This window comes from Netta rufina, assembly GCF_964035555.1.
Source record: "Netta rufina genome assembly, chromosome: 2".
In the NCBI taxonomy this organism is placed as follows: domain Eukaryota; kingdom Metazoa; phylum Chordata; class Aves; order Anseriformes; family Anatidae; genus Netta; species Netta rufina.
Window position 1 is genome coordinate 155,329,851 of NC_140124.1, and position 22,580 is coordinate 155,352,430.

The window sequence follows — 22,580 nt, forward strand, 5'->3', positions numbered from 1 at the left end:
CCTCACCCTAAAAAAAGATGTCAGGCAACGGTACAATGCACCCTAGCAATGTTCCAGCATCATTACGCCGGCTTCCTGCAGCAATTCCCCTTGGAAGTAGGTTAGATCTGGACACTGCTTGGTGACGGCAAGCTCACAGGGCTTCCTATTGTGTTGGAGAACGCAATGATTGCGTTGGAGCCCTTGGAGTTCTTGTTTGTGCCCACAATGTCCACGTTGGCTTGCTGTGGCTCGGTTTTCCTGAAAATGTTTTTCATGGTTGACTGGAAGTTGTTGGTGACAAAGCAGTAGACAATAGGGTCCATGCAGCTGTTGAGGCTACTCAGAGTCACCGTCACATGGTAGACGAGGAGGCTGACATTATTGGACATGTTGGATTTGATGGCGATGGCTACCTGTCCCACGTGGAAAGGAGTGAAGCAGATCATGAAGATGATGAGGACGGTGATAAGGAGTTGCACAGCCCTCATTCTCCTCTCCCGGCTCTGGTGCATGAGGCTGGGCTTGGAGAGGGCGCACATAATCCTGGCAGTGAAGAAGATGATTATGATGAGGGGGAAGAAGTACTCACAGACCATCAGGACCAGGATCTTGGAGAGGCAGCACTGGGCAAACTGTATTGCCATGATGAGGATGGAGAAAGTCACTACGGTAGCAAAGATCCAGATGAAGACACAGATCCCCTTGGCACAGGTGGGGTTCCTCCATTTACGTGAGGCCTCCACCTGTACGATCGCCAGGTAGCGGTCAACGCAGATGCACGTCAAGAAGAGGATGCTACAGTACATGTTGACATAGTAGCCAAAGATATGAACCAAGGAACAATACAGGCAGTCCCCGGCGCAGTAGAACATGATGAGCCGGATGGGCAAGGAGAAGCCCACCAAGAGATCAGTAACAATCAAGTTGATGGTGTAAATAACAGAGGTGGTTTTTGTCTTGGTACGGAAGCAGAACACGTACAGCGCCAAGCTGTTCAGCACGACGCCCACCAGGAAAATGATGGCATTGACCGCCATCAGGGCGATCGATAGGCTGTAAAATTCTCTGTACAGCTCTTTGTCAGGGTGGATGAACACGGAGAACAAGTAGAGGCTGGAGTTGGGTCGCTGGGTGGCATTGATATGGTCAAGAGCTGGCAGCTGGGTGGAGGAGGTCGGCATGGTCATTGCCTTCTCAGCAAGCTGGAACAAAAGAAGCAGAGGGTTATTGACGGATATATCACAGCTTAAGGCTCAGAATCTTGTCCCGAGAACATTTTAACCAATGTATTTGCACATCCTCAGTAATTATAGGTATTGCTGTACTCTCTAGGCAGCTTATCAGTCAATACACTAAGTGGCAGGTTGGTACTTGCTAGGAAAATACCTGCTTTTATATCTGCTGTCTTCCAGTGGTTCCAGCTGGGTGTTTTGGGGAAGGCGTGCGATCCCCACTTCAAAGGTGTTTTGGGGAATCCCAAAACAATACGATGCCAACTTCAAGTTGCTCTTCCCTTGCTCTGTTCAAAATTGGTTTTAAGACCCTAGCAAGAACAAAGAAGTGAACTACACCAAGGAGGACAGAGAGGAGAAGGGAAATTAAGGGATTTGGGTCATGCTCGGCCAAACACATGGCCAATGGCCCAGAGAAGTGGACGGGGTTGCTGGGGGTAAGCAGGGTGCATTGACGCATAGTCCATTTGCTGCTGTGGGAGGGAGGCTCAGACCAGTATGAGGGTCCTACCAAGTCTTACTTCTAGAATAAGGCACTCATTTTTTGAGTTCTTTCTCCATGGGATCAGTTTCTTCCTAACTGGGGCCTCTCTCTGAACCTCCCATGGGAGCAGGATAGTGCTGGCAGGCAGAAGACATTTTACCAACCTATTAGCATGACCACAGCCCCACCGTCTGACTCCTAAAACATCCCATTCCTTCTCTTAACCAGGTGATCCCATTAGAGAGTTCCATGCAGCAGCATCTTCAGGAACGGTGAGACTGTCCTAATAGCAAAGGGTGGCTGAAGTTTCCAGGAAAACACAAGCGGGTTGTGTGGCATTTTTCTAGAGATCTGCACTCACAGCAACAGCAGCCGGGAAATTTCAACCAAGGGCGTCAGCCACCACTCCTGCCAGGGTCTGACAGTTTAATTTGCAAATCATTCCTGACTTACACACTATTTTAAACTGATTTGTATATTAAAAAGATAAAAAAAAAAAAAAGCCCAATATATACAGAGACTTGGCTGGTTTCAATAAAAATAAATGGTTGAAAAATGTCTGGAATATCTCAAAGCAGCTGAGCAGGCCTGTGAGGTTAAAAAAAAATCAGCTTGAATCAGCAGAGAATGATGCTGAAAGACTTGAGTTATGAGGGTTTGAAATCCTTGTTACCGAAGAGCCAAGTGCGGAAGGGTGAGGAGACAAGGAGCTGCAAACACATCTCCCAGGGCTTGCAGGAACCGTGGTGTGCCTGGGCTGTGTGTCTCAATGAGGAAGGCTTGAGATGCTAAGGGGGTCCTGATATCAATCTCCTCCAAGGTTTTCCTATCCTCTGGCAGCTAATTTCCTATCTGCACTAATCCTTTTTACTGTTTTTAGCGATCAGAAGTATTGCCTGAGGGTGTCCTTTTGCCTGTGAGAGGCTTCAGGCTGTTGGTGGCCAGCCACCAAGAGCTTGTTTGTTGGGCTAATGAATCACAAAGTCCTGATAGATGGAATTCCTTGGGCTGGACTTAGCTCTCTTGAGTGCTGAGCAGAGGAGATGGATCATCTCCCTTGACCTGCTGGGAATGTTCCTCCTAAGGCAACCCTAAGGGTGTTGTCACAAGGGTTTATTGCTGGCTTGTGTGCATCGAGATGTCCACCAGAACCCTAAGTCCTCTGAAAAGCTGCCTTCCAGCTGATTGTCCCCAGGATGTACTTGGTTCCTCCCATCTGGTAACCCACTGCTGTCTTTCAGCTTTCCCCTGAACAGAGTGGAACCAAGCTGGGCACCTCACCAGGGCTGAATTGTTGGAGGTAACTTGTCCCCTCAATCTGCTGAGCATGATCCTCCTGACCTAGCACTGTCTTCACTTTGTCTTGTCAGCTGCAAGAACACATTGCTTGCTGTTTTTTTTTTTCCAGCTTAAAATCAATTGTAACCATAGAAGCATATTTCCAACCCCCTGCCATGGGCAGGGACACCTTCCACCAGCCCAGGTTGCCCAAAGCCCCATCCAGCCTGGCCTTGAGCACCTCCAGGGATGGGGCATCCCCAGCTTCTCTGGGCAGCCTGTGCCAGGGCCTCACCACCCTGAGTGAAGAGTCCTCATGGCATGTCACAGCCCACCTGTGTTTTTTCTGTATCATTCACTGAGGTGATCTTAAAGGAGAGTATTTGCTGAGAAAAAGCAGAGATTAGGACTAAGAATTTAGGTCTGCCACCAAGCTCCCTCTTGAAATGTTTGCAGAATTGACTTTGCCATCATGAGGTGTCCTAGGTCAGCCAGCCTGGGAGCTGGTGGCTGCTCTACTTTTTTGCCTCTCATCTAGTCAGTGGAGGTGGTGAAAAAGAAAAGCTGGGTTTTAATATCCTTGAACTCAGGAGGATGTTTATAAGCAAATGGCAATCTGTCGTGTTTAGGTAGCTGCTCAAATCCATGCCGCTGAATTGCCCATTGGAATGGCTGATGCTCAGTCATCAAAGCCCTCCTGAAATCAAACCCAGTCCCAAGTTATTCTGCAGGACTGAAATCCTGAAGCCTGGTGTCAGATGTCCCAAAGGACTGCTGGGCAAAGAGGAACAGGCCTGACTTTTGCACTTAGGACATCTCCATCAGCAATCAGATGTGGGAACATGTATTTTGGAAACAACTGGATTACCTCCCCCTGCACTGAACTCCAGCGGCAGCCAACGTCACACATGTGTTCACGTTATTTTGTCTGGGTCTGACTGAGCCTGCAGGCTCCTGGGGAAAAGTCTCGTCTCTTCTGATTTTGTGCCAAGGATGCTGATGGTAAATAACAGGAAAAAACAGACCCAAGACTGGCTGAAGGCAGTGGAATCGCAAAGCGTGGCACTTGAGAAAGACGCGTGGGGAGGATGTAGAAAGTTGGCCCATCTTCTCATGATTTTCTAATATTCTCACCATCTGATCTGCTCTGTTTGTTTGTGTGGCTCTTTAATTACAAACACAAACTGAAACCAGCAGATGCCTGGATCTGCTCCCAGGCTTCCCTTTGCAGATGCTGTCACGGGGAGTGCTGCAGAAGCCACTGCACCCGTGCAAGTAAGGAAATAAAGACTCCATTGCCTCTCGAGTGCGGCATGAGCTTGTATATCTGTGTTCATACAGGTAGGTGAGCAAGGGGAGAAGACAAAATCACCCATCCCACCCCTTAGGAGGAACTTGCATGTGCATTTGTCCTCCTATTGTAATTGTAAGGCGTTGGCTGTTTGCTCTGATTTTACATCTTGTTAGTCACTTGCCTCTTCTGCAAGCTTTTTACTCACTCTCAGATCCCTTATCAGGAGCACCTGATATTCATCTTCCATTTTTCTTTTCCTGCTTCGGTGAAATAAGTAACTTGAGCTGCTTTCAGATGTGCCCCATCCTTACAATGCTGTTGAGGTAAGTAGGGCACTTTAGCCTAATAGGAAAGTATCCCCTGTGAGTACTGCCTGTACACAGAAATGAAAATCATCAGCACATACGGTGTGCTGGCTTACGTCGGCCCCTCTTCCACTGAGCTCTGTGTGCAGTGAAATAAACTCCAGATATTGTAATCACCCAAAAGAATAACAGGCAGCACTTTGCCAAATTGTAACGGAGGAGCCGTGTTAGAGCTGATGTTTCTTCCTACTCTATCTCTGCCCTGCCTGGGCTCACAGTATAAGCAGCTATGTGAAAGAAACCCTGACAAATGTAAGTAATTCTGAAGATTTCCTTACTGACAAGCGATGGAAAAGCTGCTCTTGGGCTGCAGGGGAAAAAGTCTTCCTCTAATCAAATTGTTGCTGATGGATGTTCGGGTGAATGGCCTTTTTTTTTTTTTTTTGTGGGATTGCTCACAAACAGCGAGGATGGAGAGCTTGACTGGCAAAGCAACGGCATTCTTCTGAGTGCTTTTAATGAGATGGAGCTGGACCAAACCCTTGGTTAACAGCTACTAAGTATTTTTCCATTCTGGGTCTCCAAGCACTTGACAAAGGTACATTGCCCCATGTTGCAGCAGGCTGAACAGAAAGGCAGCGTGACCTCGTGTCTGAGGAAAAGTGAACATTCCCAAAGGTTTCCAATTCTTCCCCCTTCCCCGCATTTCCAAGTCCAAAATTACCCCAGGCAGGTCTCCCTGTCTCCACCACCAGAAATATTCATGCAGGTGTTAAAGTGGGGTCAGTTCAATTATGCATAACCATGGAGCAGTCAGTGAGGGTCACGAATAAGCACATGAGAAGCTTTGCAGCCTCCAAAAACCTCTTTTTTCTGTGGTACCTATTCATAGCTTGCAACTCTAGCATAAACTCACGACAAGCTCCAAGAACCGGAGTCACCTTTTCTTGCAGAGTTTACAACTTTTGTGCCACCCCGCTTCCTAAAATACCCAGGGAGATTGGAGCTGGACTTCTCCATGCCTAAATCAGCTCGCAGCTCCCCAGATTTCCATGCAATCCCTGTCTCATGGAGCTGGCAGTCTGCAAAGTCCACGATGGGTAAATATCCTCCCATCGGAGTGGTGTCTGAATACACCAGTTAGCCCGTGCTGTTATATTATACCTCTCGGGCTGGATTTTGTCTGGCTGGCCATGAGCAGCATTTCCTTAAAAGTCCAGCAGGCATCTGGGTAGGAACGGGATAAGGGGAGGGATGGAGACTGGAGATTGACCTGGCTTCCCTCGTTCTGATAAAGGTCCCTGCTCTGCAATGGGAGACAGGGACCTGCTCTGAAATGCTTTTTCATCGTTGCGAGACGCAACCAATTCCATCATTCTTGGGCCAAATAGGAAACAGATGGTCTCTGAGCCGAAAGCAGGACCTGCTGCCTCTTGTCTTGCTCGCTTGCTGCTTGGATCCCTCTTGTTCACTCAACACGGGCGGCTCAGTGCCTCATCTGTCCCAGAAGAATACCCTTGGCCATCCCTTATTTCTCTCCACCTGACTTTTAGCTCTGCCTTAGCCCTAAGCTTCACCCCTTGCTCGCTGAAATTAACAGGAGTTGTTTCCTTGACCCAGAGGACTTTTGGATCTAGCCCAGCAATTCAAATAATGGGATACAAAAGAAAAGGCAGGTCATGCAGTGGAGGTTTGTCCTAACCAGTCTCCAAAAGGGTTATTTATTGGCGTGTGCAGATAGCATCTCTGCATACAGGGAGAGAAAAAGAGAGCCATGCACTGGGATGGGAAAGATGAAAAGGACATTAATAAGTGAGAGCAAGCGTTGTTTAGTATAAACAGCTTCAGCTTTCCTCATCTCCCTGTCCTGAATCTGACCATCTGACCTGGCAAACTGGCTCCTCCATCATCCCCCCGTACCCCTCACCCTGTCCTGCCTGCTAACCTTGGCATGGCAGCAGCATGTGTTTAGCTTTGCAGCCTCGCCGTGTTTAAAGTTCCCTAGGTGATTTATCATCCTATTTATAAACGAAGGGTTAAACTCACTCTCTTTCGGTTTAAATTGTCTGATTCTCCTCCTGGCAAGCTCTCACTCAACTCGGGCTCAAACTGGCCAAATATGGTGTTTTTGTGCATGTTGAGGACCTTGCCCTATACATGGTAGGGTTCATTCTGTCAGCCTGGGGAGGGTGGGTTTGCTGACAGTGGGAACGGAGGGAGAAAGGGAGAGAAAGGGAATGAATCCAGCTGCCAGCAGGGAAAAGCTGGTTCCCATCTAGCCCCCGGGCTGTGAGCTGATGTCTGGGGGAGAAAGATCCCACCCCAAAGAAGATGTGAGGCTGTTCCCAGGGTGGGGAGGATCCTGTATTTGAAGGCATCACATCTCTGCTCTCACTTGGTTCCTGGGCACTGATGAAACCCCCTGGTGCAAGGGTAGCTGGATGAAGTGTATGAAACACCTGGCTGTGAGGGAATTACCATCAAAAACTGTGAAACCCAGTCCAGAGTAGGATTATTCCTCCTCCTCTGAGGCTGTGGAACTAAAAGGCACATTGGAGACACAAAACACACGGCTCTGTGAGGGTCGGATGAAATGACACCTGCTTTCTCATGGTTTCATGCCTTGCAGTGGCTCAAAGGGCTGGACGAAAGCTTTCCTCTGTTTGAGATGCTTATTAATAGCTTTTTCCCATGTGGACACCCGGCTGCCTTAATGAGCATTCACGTTCCAGCTATTCCCTTGGCTCTGGCACTTGTTTAACTTTCTCCTCTCGTTGCTGCCTAATATCCTGAAAATTGAGGTGATCTTCCCCTGCAGCCAAATTTTGGTTGAAATTAGCCAACAGGTTGAAAAACACCGGGAGGACAGAGGAAGCCAGAACTGAGAAACACACGGCTAGGCACTGAGCATGGCCAGATTACCTTTTTTTCCTCTATTATGAACCTGCAAGGAGTTTACTAACACTCTCCACCACACATCCTTTCCTTTAGGTCTTCTTCCCTGAAAATTCACAATTGCTTTGGCATCGAGACATTGCAAACAAGACCGAATGGCTTCTTTTAGAGTGCTTTGCTTGCCTCTCACTTTTTTTTTTTGGCCTGATATTAAATGTTTTCAGATTTGCAACAGATTGGCAATCCTGTGATGTTGTTGAGCCATTTGCCTCCTGTCTGATGGGCCCAGCAAGACCACCCTTGGTCCCCCACCTCCAAGGCCCTACTATGGATGGGCAATGGGTGTTGCCATGAGTTGTGATTTGATTGGAAAGGTTGGATGTGGTACTTAGGGACATGGTCTAGTTGGTGACATTGGTGACATTGGTGGTAGGGTGATGGTTGGACCAGATGATCTTGGAGCTCTTTTCCAACCTTAATGATTCTATGATACCCTGGGATATTTCTACTCCACCCTGTTGTGTTTAATGCTGTTTGTGCACATGGGTGTACCCCACGCTTCCTAAAAAGCCCAAGGACAAAATCAGGTCCTCTGTGAGCTGCCTGGTTCTGCTGGGGACAAGAAGTGACCAGGAAGGAGACTTCTTGGCTCAAATTGTCTGCTCTCTGCATTTGGGCTTGAGCTGGCTGCTGAACACCCCAGAGACAATCTGTATTAAACCTGACAGATCTGCATGGTCCATCCCTGATAGGAGCATGCATGGAAAATATGGAACGAGGCTCCCAAAGATACACAGAGCAGGCAATTCACAAGCTGGCGGAGTTCTGCACAGCTTATACCTCCTCTGTGCCCATTTGCACATTTGACTTTGAAAGAAGAAGCCCAAATGTACAGGTACAAATGAACAAAGTGGGATTGTTCATACAACCTGCAGGTCCCCTGTCTCTCCAGACCCACACACGTGCACCCAGCAGTGGTGGGCATCCAGAGATCCTTCAGCATGTCTCTTATAAAGCTTGCTTGTACAAGTCACCTTAAAAGTGCTAATCATAGACTCATAAAACCATTAAAGTTGGAAAAGAGCTCCAAGATCATCTGGTCCAATCATCCTCCTACCACCAATGTCATCACTAAACCATGTCCCTAAGCACCACGTCCAACTTTTCCTTGAACACTCCCAGGGACGGTGACTCCACCACTTCCCTGGGCAACCCATCCCAATGCCTGACTGCTCTTTACGAGACTAATTTTCTCCTCATTTCCAACCTGAACCTCGCCTGGTGCATCTTGAGGTAATTCCTTCTTGTCCAGACATCTTAGGGCAACATTTAGACATCTACAACAACTTATGGATACCAACTAATGGATACCATAGCATATTTCATGTCCTTCTTTTCTGCTTTACCAGATCCTGGCCTTGGAGTGACAGAATTGCTGTGTTTTGTTGAATGCCCTATAAATCATGCTGCTAGCATTGCAGATATCAATATCTCGTAGCTCACCAGGGCTACTACCAAGTGCCATCTGTCACCAGGGAGCATGGTCTGACATCTCTGCAGCAGGTACCATGCATTTTTAGCTCTGTAAGAGAAATCAGAGCATGACTTCTTGCTCAGATCCCTCTCTGTCCTTACTATAGTAGGAGGGGAAAGTACATCTTTTTTTTTGGGAGAAGAAAAAAAACTTCCAAGAAGTTTTAAAATTCTTTTTAAAGCTAAATCTGGAAAGAAGCTAATGGGCCTGGAGTTTTGTAGGTCTAGCCAGTAGAGATGGATCTGTGCCTGTCTTCCTGGGAGGCTGCAACAGTACAAGAGAAATGCATTTGGTTTTTGGGGGGATTAGAGTAATCCATCTAGCATTTCAAGGGTGACTGGGACACAACGCTAGAAATGTCAGTTCGGATTAAAATCTGTCCTGGCTGTGTCCAAGGAGAGCCCTGCAGCGAGAATTACCATATAGGCACATCCAGGAACTTCACAGGCATGTACAAAACCACAGTGGGAGTTTAAACTGAGCAACATCAGACCTGTGCATTGCCACTTGTTTTTTGAAAAGGAAGTTCTTAATTGCAAATTTAGCTATCTATGAATCCTTTTCCCTCTTTCTGCCTCCAGCTGCCTGCTGGCTCTGTCCCGTGGCAAGAAGCCCGAGCAGGATGCTGGGGAAAAGCAGCAGCAGAGGTTTGCCTTCGGACAATACCTGCAGCTCTGTACGGTCCAGGACAGAAAAAGCCAAGCTGAACACCCACAGAGTAATGGAGGTGACACAAATGCAGGTAGGGACAAGGGACTGATGGAAAATTTGGTGTGCTTGCATCTCCCTACGAGCAGCAGACCAGCGCAGCACAGATATACCTTTGCAGCCCAGTGCTCACTTCAAGCTGTGCTGCCCTCTTGGCTGAGGGGGGAAACTGAGGCACAGAGCCATGATTAACCCAGGGAGCAGACATTTTTTAAAGGAATCCCAGGATGGATTACCAGATCTTAATCCTTTGGGGACTGGCTGCTGTGTTTTCCCTCCCAAGGCACGTATGTCACTGTGCTGTGCAGACAGCTCCCCACCCAGTGCCTTAAGGGGTTTGCAAATTCTGGATTAACCTGGAAAAAAAACTTTGAGGTGTTGAAAGATGTGTTGCTATGAAAGCCGGGAGCATTTCTGAAGAAGTCTGTCAAGGATCTTGGAGAGAATCTGCTTCTCCTTAGGCTGACCGAGCAAATGATTCAGAGAAAGAAAACAGCATCTTTCCTAGAGCTGAACTTGCACCCCTCTGCGCAGCCAGAGATAAAACATCCCCAGTCCCCCGAGCCAGGCAATGCACCGACTTATCTACTGGCTTCAAAAATCTGCACAAATTTATTTTCCCCAAATTTCATTACGTGGACACAAACAAAAAAAAACCCCACTTTCACAAGAGTTGGCATAGTACTTTTCACTGGGGGGAAAGCCAGCACCTCTACACGCCTTTCATCACCCCCCATCTCCTTGGAAAACACACATATCATGGTACAGCCCCCAAACCCCACAACGGGAAGCTCACGATGTGAAAAACCCCTTGCAGCCCAGAGCAGCCCCATGGTGCAGCCCGGGCACCTTTTGGAAACCTTCTACACCTGTGGCAAGGGCAGAGCCATGGGCTCTGCAAGTAGCTCTTCCACATATTCAACAGCATGCCCTCTCCACCTCGCCCTGCTGGGGCTCCCTGCCATGATAACCACAATTTCCAGTCCAGTCCAGGCTTGGGGTCACCTCTTCCCACATCTGCCACCTCCCCGATCGCTTGCTCCCCCATTTGGGACCCACTTCCCAAAGCGTCTGCTGGTCTATCCCTCCACGATGGACTGACTTACCTCTGGCCTGATCTCCCTTCTATGTTAGAGGAGCTGCTGGTAAGAAAATTTCCTCGTGGACCTGACTGCTATCGCCCCAGGAAAGAGACATCTGTTCCTACAAGCAGAACAACTGGAGTGGCTACAGAACATGAAGAAATGCCTAATCTCTCTTACGCGCTCTCTGTCTCCCCCCCCTCTTCTAAATATAGCCTTGCAACTAATGGGAAAAAATACACACTACCAAAAAAAAAAATATTTCCACTTGTCTTTTAGTGTTCAGAATTTCTCCCCAAATGTCTGGCTCCTTGCCCTAAATCTCTCTGAAATTTATGAAGTGTTGGAAACGCTAAAGAGGGCTCCAGCCTTCCTCACTGCGCTAATGCCTGAACATCTCTAGTGAACTAATAGTGACGTTGCTGCCCACCCTGTCCCCTCCCCAGGTCTTTTTTCCTATGTCTCTGTGGGAACAAAATCTCCTTGCTGAGCATTCAGGCAGCTCAAGGCCACTGCAAAGTCACTGAGCCTCCACCGTGTGACATGGGAGGGAAATACCTCTCTTTTTGTCTTCCCTACATGAACTGGGATTAGACAGAAACTTTGCAGGAAGGTGCTGGACCTGATGCCTGGGATGCCGGGGATGTGCTTTGAACCAACCCAGCTGTCCAGACCCTAAGAAAGGACCTGGCAGAGGGAGATGAATGGTGACTTTGCACGCCTTGGTGACTTCTGGCTGCAGTCGTTGGAGAAAGGGGTTGATCAGATCTAGGTTGAAGTGGCTGAGTGGAGGCTATTTGGGGGTGCAACTGGACAGCCTGAGGTTCCCCAGCACATTTGTCCATCCTCACACATCCCTTTCCTTCTGGTGGTAGAGTGGTTGTGGGCATCAGAGCCTGGGGCTGAGTTTTCCCTCATCCTTGGCTGCAGAAGAGGTGAGATTGGGCACAATATAATGAATGGTCACCTTGCTGAGATGGGCTCAAGGCACACGTCTGGACCAGCTTTCAAGATGTCTCTGTTGACCAATACTGTACGGACCCAAATCTCCCAAATCCCTGACCCCCCCCCTCATGATGGGATGTTTTCTGGTCTAGACTAGGTACCAAAAAAAGCCATCTTCTGAGGGGTAGGGGTCAAAGATGCACAGATGTTATTTCCACGAGGCTTTACAGGAGCTTTAGGAGTCCCTCTTGGGAAAAAAAAGGCAGAAAAAAAAATGAAGCAAAACATTTCATCAAAGGTAGTTATTCAGAAGGACAGGGAGAATCGATAAGAATTTAGTGCCAGCCCTGGGCTGCTGTCTTCCTGCACCATTTAGATAAAGGCCTCGCTGGTGCCAACACAACAAACAGGCAGGATATGGCCCGTCACAACACAACAAGATCAACTGAGAGGCATTGAATTCCAGGTCAAGAGGGCAAATCCATAAATAGAGGAGAGGTAAACTCCACACATGCGTGTCTCGCTGGAGCACAAACAGTAGCTATGGATATTGGAGAAGGTTGACCTCATTTTCTGGAATTAGTTTTTCACCCTTGGATCTTTCCCAGGAAGTCTGAGCTGATCTCTTTTGTCTGGTTATTTCATTGATTTTCTATTTTGAGTTTCCTCGGAACGAGGGGCAGATTCTTCCCCCAGTTTCAGGAACATCTCCCTTGACTTTACGTGCTCCCTGATGCAGATATCCCAGCCTTTCACAAGTGACCTCCAGCTCAGGCACGTGCCTGGGATCTCATCTGCTTTTCACTTCCTCATGACTTGGAAAACAAGTGTGATTGGAAGGCCTCCGTGAGTCATATCTGGCTAATAAAATTGCCTTCACTTCCTTCATTCCTGGGAGCTGAGCAAGATGAAAAACAAAAGAGAAGAAACCAACCTATGGTCCAGTGTTGGGTGGGGAAGATGAACTTGGACCCTATTGTTGTTATTGTCTATGGTAGAAAATGTTTAATTTTCTACCAGTCTGTCAACAAACCTGATATATTTAGGGAACAGCTCTAGAATTACAAATATGAGACTGAAAAAAGCAAGGAGACTTTTCTCCAGGATGAGGTATGGACACCTGTGCTCTGTTCACCTGCTTTGGGGCTTCCTGGCCCTTCCTAAGTTAGGACCAACTTGGTTTTGTTCTCCTGCGTGATGCACAAGAGCTTTCTTCCCATCCCTTGTTCACAGGATAATGAGTGCCCCGCACTCCCCCGCTATCCCAGCCTCTCCCTCCTTGCTGAATTTAGAGCTAGACTTGGAGTGACAACAGCTGCAAAGTTTCAAGTTGTGCCTGAGATAGTGCAGAGCATGCCTTATCGGGAAGCAGATGCTGCTGTTAAGGTGGAGGAGGTCCGTCCGGGTTCTGGGCCACGCTTTGGCCCAGACACGGTTCCCACACTCGACTTTGGGAGGAGTTGTAACCGTACCTGATGAATGAAGAGCTTCTATCATCTCTCGATTTTCAGACATTTATCACGCTCCCGAAGGGGGAAAAAAAAAGGGAAGCTTTAACAAGTGGAAAATTTTCGAGCTTGTTGGCTCAATATCATAGAAGCATAGAAACATTGAGGTTGGAAAAGACCTCCAAGAATATGCAACAACATTAAGTATTGAAGTGGATGCCTTCAGAGTGTAAGTGGAAGAAGGTATTGGATCAGCTGAAATTAGCACATGGGATAACAATCGTCAGGGTATGGAAGAGTGCTGCTGGCCCATAATAACTCCCAGCAATCCCGTAACAGTGGGGATCAACACGTCTGAGCATGCCTGTTTTTGTCGGGATGTTGAATTTAGCATCTATTAGACTGAACAGATCCTCAGAAATTCATTCTTTTTTTCAGTGCTGAAGGAGGGCTTCTACCCAAGTAGGTCCTGGACCCAGACGCGATGCAATAGAGCTCAGAAAGTTGAGGAGCCTTTATTTAGGGTCATGGCTTCATGGAGACACTGAAGGATAGGATCCTCACTGCATGGAGGACACAAGAAGAGTAGGATCTTCACTAAGTGGTCTGGGAAACCTCTTTTGATTAGCTGCTTCAGAGAACATGAACTCACATGCCCATAGCCCACCTCCTTGAGCATTTTCCCATTTTCCCACCATCACAGGTATTTCTGAAATGTCTGTCCACTATCTTGGTCCTGCACAAGGCAGCAGGAGAACCAGAAAGGGAAATGGGAAGAGGGAATGTCACAAACACAAGCTTGTCCTCAGAAGGCTATCTGTAGGGGAGGTTGATGGAGATGCAGGGTTGATGAAGAAATGACATGGATCCTGCTATGGTAAAGGAAATCCTTTACCGCAACAGGAAAAGTTAAAGGCATAGAGGACAGCCTACATCTATTTTACCCTCCCCAACTCTTCTCATAAACCACACATTTGGTTTAGGGTAAAATCTACAGACACTGAGACTCTCCATGAATGTGTAGGAATGTCCTGCCTTGCAGAGGGGCTTGGTCAACCCCGTTGTGCTTCCTTGCCATTAACGAGTTGGACGTGCGTTCCCATCCTCTGGAAGGAAAACCTTGGACAGCAGTGTGGGAACATTGTCAAAGGATGAGGAACAAAAGGCTGGCTCCTGTCCCAGCCCTGCTGCAGAGCCTCATGGAGCCGAGCGGGGTCCGACAGGTGCTGAGCTCCTGCCTGATGGATGAAAGCACCTGCCCTAACTTCTACCCTCCAGCAGTGAGAATAGCGGAGAGAAGCAGATATTTGGTGGGGACAACTTCTAGCCAGACCAATTTGGTGGGGCTCATGAGAGCCAGGAAGAAACCTTGACTCTTCATCCTATATCCTTGCTTGTGCACAAGGGTGGGAAACCTTGTGGACAGGCATGGGATGGAGCTCAAGATTTGCCCCTGCTGAGCTCCATTTATTCAATTTGAGTCAAAACTGATCCCGTCAGGGCTACTGGTACTCAGATGGATGCACCAACCCAGTAGCAGACAGGGCTGATCAGGAAGACCCAGCAGATTGTGCAGGGGGTCTGGGCTTGGGGTTTCTCCTTGCTGGAGCCTGTGACCTTCCCTCCTTCCTGCTCCATCACTGGTGCAGGAGGAGAAATCTCGCTGCCCTTGTAGCTCCCAGACACCAGCTTGGGAAAGGCAATAGGGTAGGTTGTGAAGGTGGATCTTTTGTCTCCCAGAACTTGTCTCTCTCCTGCAAAGCTGGGGCAGAAACACCAAAAGAGCAGGGAAATTTGAGCTTTTTCTGCCCAGAGGAGGACATCCGACTGCTTCCCCTCATCACGTTGAGCATCCCATTGCCTGCCTCTCAGCATGAGCAACAGAGGCTGTGCTGAGCTATAAAAGATGATCCAGCTGCCCCTGTAATTACCTCTCAGCAGGGCCCAGAGGCAGCTGTACCTACCTGACATAAGAGGCTCAGCAGAGAGCAGTCCTTTTTTCCTGCCAAGGCACTGCTCCGAAATCACAGGCACTTCTCAGCACCCGCTGGGCTGTCACTCAGCATCCTCAGAGCACAGCAAAGGCCAGAAGGACTCTTAGCGTCCAAACAGGCTCCCCATCGTTGTGTTTACACAGGGAGGGAGATCAGACAGTGACCGTACGGGGGCTTCTGCTGACGGGATGCAGCCGTGCTTTGTCCATTTGATGAGGAACAGGGAAAGAAAAGCGGTTCCCAAACGACGTCCGTGGCCCCCGGCGAGTGAGTCAGGCACGGGGGAGAAAGTATGCAAGAGCCCGTTTCCTGCCTGCCTGCTGCAGTTTTAGGAACTGACTTTTCTGAGCATTTCCTCCCAATGTGTTTCTCTCCCCTGGCCGTGGCATTTTCGCTGAGCTGAAAATTGTGAAGGCATCTGCAGGGCACGAGGAGTGAGCGGCTTCTCCAGGTGACCCCGAGGTCTGTCCCCAATGACTGGTCCTGGTCCATCGGTCCCGCCTGTGTCCATTTGTTACATGACAAGGGTTGCAGAGATGGATGTGCCCTGTCCTGCTATAGACATACCCTGTGCGGGGTCAGGATCCCTCCCTCCAGCCCAGTTTGCCCAGATCAGCCCTGCTGTCACACCAGTGGGGTTTCTGACACGGATCCTCAATCAAGACACCAACAAAAAGAGCTGGAGAGACCCTTCAGCAGCCCAACAAAGCACATCACATCTCCACCACCCCTTGCTATCCATCACCATTTGGGACCCCTTGCGAGGTCTCCCTCTAACCTTTAAGTCCCCCCAACCCAGCTCTGGCCAGCAGCCACTTCTTGAATTTCTTTTTTTTTTTTCCTCCTTGCTATTTTTTTCAAAGTTTAAGGACCTAATTGCCAAGAACACGACGTCCAGTGTCACAACCTCACCGCGGAGCTCTCCCCATTCCCAGCAAAGCAATCCCTGCTGGATTTGTTTGTCACTGGGCGCACAGGGACACGGGTGCTCGGAGGGGAAAGCTACGCAGGCAGCTGGGGTTTGGCATCACTCGGGCACACGTGCTCCAGGAGGTCAGGGATGGGCCCCGAGGAGTGGCTTTACCCAGCTCTGGCTCCAGGCCTGTAGAGAAGGAATCAGCAGGACACTGGGCTTGGCTGCATGAAGATGTAGCTCCAGGGTGGTCCACAGAGTCCCCAAGCAGCTCTCGGCGCTCTGCTCTTGTGTTTGGGGTAGGGGGAAACACGGCGTGGTAGGGCTGAGCCAGAAAACCTTGAACCAAGCTCTGGAAGTGGTATTCCAGAGGGGTTGTGGAGTCTCCTCGTTGGAGACCTTCAAAAGCCACCTGGATATGGTCCTGGGCACCCTGCTTGAGCAGGGGTTGGACCAGATGGCCCCAGAGGTCCCCTCCCACCTCCAGCATTCGGTGAACCCAAGCCGAGCCCATAGAGGCAGGGTGCAGAGAACGGAAAGGACGTTCACACACACATGGCAAGCAAGCAGCAGGGACCTTAGGGGCCCCATCTGGTACCTCCACCTTCTCCAATTTAGCAGCTGCTGCCAGGACCATCTGCTCAATGCTGGACTCCTTCGCTGTGCAAGCAGCCGAGCCCATGCCCCGGTGCCACGCGGAGTCGCAGCAACCAGGAGGCAGGATGCCTTCAAGTCAGAAAATCTGCTCTTTGGCTCCACGCTCCCCAAATGGCTTCACAGAAAATCACATCCCCTCCCTGCTCTTTTTCTCTGCAAGCTGAACCCGTGCTAATCCTATTCTCCAGCCCTTTTTGTTCGCCTGCTTTGTGGAGATTGCGAAGAGCTGCCTTTTGTTAGGGGCACGCGGAGCTCAGTGATGCTCTGGTCCGGAACAGGGCAGCATAAATCTGGTGGATTATGGTAGGAAATTCCATGGGGATGAAAAACCCTATAGGAACATGTAGAAAAGAAAGGGCCCTCTTTGGAAAACAAAACAAAACAAAACAAAACAAAAAAAAACCCAACCCCGCTGCTGCTTGATTACAAGTGATTCCTAAAATTGCTGCCTCTGGAAGAAGCTGGTACATTTGCTGATTTTTTTTGCCTGTTATTTTGGATTTTTTTTTCCCTTTGTGTTTTCAGCTGTTTGGAATTACAGCTCCTGTCCCTGCAGGCGGGCCCTGCTCCCACAGCAAACTCTGTGCAAGGGGCCTCGTCGGGGACAAAGCTGCTGTCTGTGAAGGTGCCTCAGTTTCCCTATTATCGAAATGGCCCCTCTAAGAATACCCAATGGATGGTAGGGTGTATGGAAGACCTCCAGCTCGTGTTTTTGGCCTCAAAGTGAATTTTTTATCAGGAGCAAAAGCTCAACCTGCCACTGCTGAATCGTTCCTCTCCGTAACATCATCTTGTTACTCGTAGCTTCTCTCTTTGTTATTTCAGGTGGTGTTGTAAAGTGCCATTTGGCACCCATGCACTGCGGCCCTTTGCATTGCTTGTAAGGATTTTATCTTAGAAAAGCACTGCTAGATGTAATAAATAGTGTTAAATGGGCTAATAAATGGGTATGTGCCTTGGAAAAGGCTCTGCAGGTGAATCCCATGGCTGTACCACAACCCAAGCGTCACCTCCTCACGGGCACATTCTGCTGGCTTCTTTAAAGCAAAAATCCAGCCTGCTGTGTTTGCTAAATCGGGCTCTGCTTCTTTGGGTGTCTTTCCATTTTCCAAGAAAAATAAACCGCAGGCCCTGTATTTTTAGATATGCCATCTGATCACGGCCAGTCGTTTATCAGTTCCACTACTGCGAGTCGAGATGCTGAGCTCCAGGGCTGAGCTCCCTTGGGCAAGAAGTGGTGGCTCAAGCCCTCCTGGGTGTATTAATAAATCAGCGTGTGTAAAATAATCGGGCACTTTCCTAGGTAAGCTGCTCACGAGGAATCACACCGTCAGGATTTATTGCTGCTGGTGTCTTAGCAGCTCCGGTTCCTCGGGCAAACTTAATACTGTGGTGAGTGGGAGGCGAGCAGCCCTGGTATGAGACATCCCTAATCTAGGCAGGGGCCAGAGGCAGCATGACTCCCCTTCTTCTCCCCACCAGTGACTCCGGCTCCTGACGTCTGCTCCTTGCTATTTCAGTCCTGGGCGTCCTCCGAGGCGCCTGCCGCTCGGTGCCTTCACGGGACGCGGGGCTGTGACAGCTGAATCCGTGTGGCTGAGATGGGGTGGGGTATGCAAAGCCTGTGCACCTCTCCCAGCATTTCCGAACCCATTTTGGGGTGGTGGGAGAAGAGGTAGCTCGGGGGCAGAGTGTTTCCTTGTGCTTTTCCTTGTGCAATCCTGCTCCTGCCCTGTGTGAGCTTACCCCATGATCGATACCCGCTCAATTCACCCTGCACAGCACTGCACGAATGTGGTCAGTCTCTCAGAAAGCTCTGCCCCTTGCTGATTTGCTTCAGCTCCCAAGTCTGCCTCTAAAACAAACGCAGTCTGCAGACAATTTGCTGTGTGTTTGATCAAAGCTGCAGGAAGCCCCGAGCCTGGGGTGTGAAAAACGGGCTGCTGTGCTCCTGCAAGTTTGTTTGCTGCGCTGCTTCGTCACTCTCACGACAATCAATTTATCTACATAACTGGGGGCTGAAGACAGCGTGGCATGCCTTGGCAGCCTGGATTTTTCCTGGAGATGTATTGCTTGGCTTATTCGAGCAGGGGAAAAGGAGACAGCCTCCCACTCTGCGAGAGCAAGCAGGTGAACCCCGGCTGTGACCACCCAGCTTCTCCTCTGCATCCTGCTAGATGAAGTCCTTGGTGTCCTGGACGAAATAGAGAACTTCAGCAAACCTCCCCAGCCTCATCCGCAAGGCCAAAGCCTACTTGTGACAGATCCTCTATGGGGCAGCTCCCCAAAGAGACCCAAATCCATCTACCCGGGTGTCCTACAGAGAGAAGTGACAACCCAAGTGTGCTCAGTGATGGGTGCCATCAGCTTGGCCACTGCACCAGGAGCCATATCCCACATTTGGTGGCTTTAGGGCATGTCCCAGAGCCCCAGCTTTCTGGCAGGTATTTGCAGAGCAGGTGGCTGGAGCCATGAAGAGGAGGGGACATTTGCCAGAAAATCTTTTTGGAGTGACGTGGAAGAAGTCACCTTTCCTGTTGTGTGACAGTGGCCACTTTGAGGCTGTGATAGATGAGTTGCACATCTTTTATGGATTATGTGTAAGAGGCAATAAAGAATTCAGTCCTCAGGGTCTACACACTAATGGCATATCGATCCCCGTAAATATCACGTTGGGATTGAACAGCAGTGTCCCTGGTTAGTGTCATCCCTACAGGTGATGTCGATTTGGTGTCACAGCCCAGCTCAGCCCAGACCCATCAGCCCCAAAGCTTCATGCCTTTTTGTTCCCCTCACTCACCCCTCACCTCTGCCCAACTTCGACTTCTGGGCTTTGTCAAGCATGGCTGGGCTCTGCTGTGTCTCCCTAGGACCTATTGGAAGGGGAGAGTTTCTCTGCTAAGCACCAAATAGGATTTTCTCTCTGTGGGTGTCCTTAATTAGTTGTTTTGAGTGAAATTCTACAAATTAAAATGCCAAGTATAAAAACTGGATGGGAGGTAAAAGAGAGAGCATGTAGAGGTGTCAGGATCCTTATGGTATTTACAGAAGCAGCAGATGTTCCTCAGATGGGGCTGTAGACCTGACCTTAGATGCTACAGGAGGTTCATTAAGAGGCACATTTAGGTGATAAATGGTTTTACCTCCCCTAAACCCAACACCCAAGCATGTAAAGGAACCTGCACTGGTGTACAGAAAAGTCCAAGCAATATGTGTTTGGTGTGTTTGTCTGAGCATTACTCCCATGGGGGAGTTCTGGCTCCAGCTTTAATAAGGGCTTGGGAATTTGGGCATCTGCATTTTTGGATGCTGGGGCTCGCGTCTCCTTAAAGGGTGAGGTTTCCCCAAATGTGCTGAGCACCTGCCTGCTGAAAATCCCCATCTACCTGTCTCCAGCCCGTTAAAATGCAGACAGCCAACCTCCCTTCTGATCAGCCGGGGGGCAGGATATGGTCTTTTCCCCCGAAGGAGGACACAGGGGCAGGAACAGCATCACCCCAGGGTGCACCCCTGTGCTTGGAAGGCTGCGATGCACACACGGGGGAGCAGCGCCGTGGCAGCGTTGTACGTGCACGGGGTGGGATTTATTGCTCTGTTCAGCAGCCTCCCCCATTCCACCGCCTGTGGGAGAACGTGCCGTGAGGGATGTTTCGTGTACAATTCCTTCCTTGGCCTTTGCCTCCGTCTTCAAAACAGGGGAAGGAAGACTTGTAGGGTGCTTTCGGCGCCTTTGCGCTCCACGGGGAGGGAAGAGATGACTCCCTCCCTGTGTTTTGTCTCAACACATGGGGAGGAAGGCAAAGGAGGCTCAAATGGAGTTAAGCAAAATGTACTAAAACTATGAATTAATAATACGTACAATAAGTGGCCGTGTGTCCTTGTAGGAAGATAGGGGGGAAGAAGGGGATTTGCTGTCCCTTTTGTGGGCTGGCAGAGGTTTCTGCAGGCAAAAGAGACAGAAAACTGTCTTTTCTTAGTAAAGAGGTTCCCACTGAAGGCAGTGCCTTTGGATGCTGTGTCACGGAGGTGGTGGGCATTTCTGCTTCTTTTTTTCCACAGCATCCTAGCTTTCTTCCAGCTCTGCTCAGGGCTTGCAGCATGAGCTGAGGTGCAGCCTTTTGCATCTAATATTGGATGACAGAGGTATTTGCCCCACTGGTTTTCAATTGGGACTGTCAGGCACACGTAATAGGGATTAAACTTTTATGCCCACTGCCTTTTGCTTTTGAATGGGGTAGTTTCAGCTTTGCTGGAGGAACGGCCATTTCAGGGAAAGGGACAGCTTTTTGCTGAAGGAGAGAAATTGGCCCTGGCATGTGAGAAATGCTAGGAGAGAAGGCGCCTCGTGTTACCAAAACACAGCTGAAATGGGTCCAAAGAGCTGCATTTCCAATTCATCACACTCCGCTGCTGACTATGGTTTGTGTACACGACAGGAGGTGCTCTCTGTATGAGGTACTGCAGCCAGACACGTCTCAGCCAGCTGCATGCAGGACCATTCATCCTTCTCACCCACCAGCTGCTTCCCCCTTTCAAGAACATCCAAAGCAAGGGTGCTTTCCATACCATTTTCCTGGGGAAAGTTTCCTGCTTCCTAATGGTATGTTGCAAAGTTCATTTTGAGCCCTCTCTCACTTTTTCATCTGGGTATAAAACCTCTGTGTCTAGCTCTGCATCCCTACACGGGGACATCTGCAAGATGTGTACGTGCATACGTAGCTGGACTCGACAGAGGTAGTCAGAGTAGGGAGATACACCAGAAATATTCTTTTTTTTTTTTTTTTTCCACACTGAATCTCTCAGATAGCATAGCCTGCATCCTGCTTTATACACATCAAGTGTGCATCCTTGCACACGTGTACCTGGCTAGAAGGTGGACCGGCACAAATTTGGCTTTCACCTCAACTGGTTCACCCACATCTTCCTTGATGAGACTCCCTCTTCCATTGCACCAGCACAAAACTCTCCAGCCCTCCCCTTCCCCTGCAGCACCCAGTGCAGGAGGTGCTCCTCAGGAGATGCTTGTTAGGAGATTCTTATTAGGAGATGCTTGTCAGAAGATGCTCCTCACCAGCCCCATCCCCACGCACGTGGAGCCAACAGCACCTAAACCCATGTGTTTTTTGCTCCTGCCCCAGCTTGCAAGGACTCCCATCCCAATCTGCATGCCTCCAAACTCTCAGCTCAGCCAGGGCTGCCTTCCCGAGCTGCAGCTGGTAAATCTCCCTCCCTCTCCCCCTCGCTGCACGTCCCCGCCGGTACTTACACAGCTCGGATGAGAAAGCTCAGCTGCTGATCCTACTCGCGGATTCCTCGACCGAACGACAGCGTGCTCGCTCTCCGGCGCTCAGCCCGGCACAGCGATACAGGAACCAGACCTCTTTGGTTTACTTTTACATTGACGTCAGTGTCTTTCCTAGCCTCCGCAGCTCCTTTTGGTCAAAGGATGTCTTCAGGGTGGAGGGGAGGGCTGGGGAGGGAGAGGAGCGAAGATGAGCTGGAGGTGAGTTCTCATGATGTAGGCAGTTTTAGGGGCTTGTGGTAGATGAAAGGGTGCTTCTCCAGGCCAAGCTGGCCCCGCGTGTTGATCACCACCTGGACATGGGGATGTTTGGAGGCATGGCTCTTGTATCTGTGCAGAGAGCTGCTTTGTTCCTCACCTGAACCAGAAAAACCCTGCCTTCTCCCTCCACCCATTCAGCCCCATGTGCTGGTTCAAGGGAGAGGGATGGAGACAGTGCAGGGGGATCAAGGGGGGCCAAGCCCCCTGCCCAATGCCACATGGACACAGCCACCCAGTTATATTGCCTCTGTGCTTGGGCCAGGGCT

General features: G+C 49.5%; 1 protein-coding gene across 2 annotated transcripts; it reads right to left on the reverse strand.

The window, feature by feature from the left end:
• Window positions 1–101: 101 nt before the first annotated feature.
• GPR20 (G protein-coupled receptor 20) lies at window positions 102–22,052 on the reverse strand (the record flags this gene model as incomplete). Of its 2 annotated transcripts, none has more annotated exons than XM_084282044.1 (2): window positions 22,018–22,052; window positions 102–1,184 (listed from the first exon to the last, which is right to left on the reverse strand). In XM_084282044.1, exon 2 carries the CDS (start codon window positions 1,167–1,169, stop codon window positions 102–104), a length of 1,068 nt encoding a protein of 355 aa, XP_084138170.1. In that variant the 5' UTR covers window positions 1,170–1,184; window positions 22,018–22,052. The 2 variants fall into 2 exon arrangements, with proteins under 2 accessions (XP_084138170.1, XP_084138169.1); XM_084282043.1 differs by lacking the exon at window positions 22,018–22,052 and adding an exon at window positions 10,819–10,877.
• Window positions 22,053–22,580: the final 528 nt, after the last annotated feature.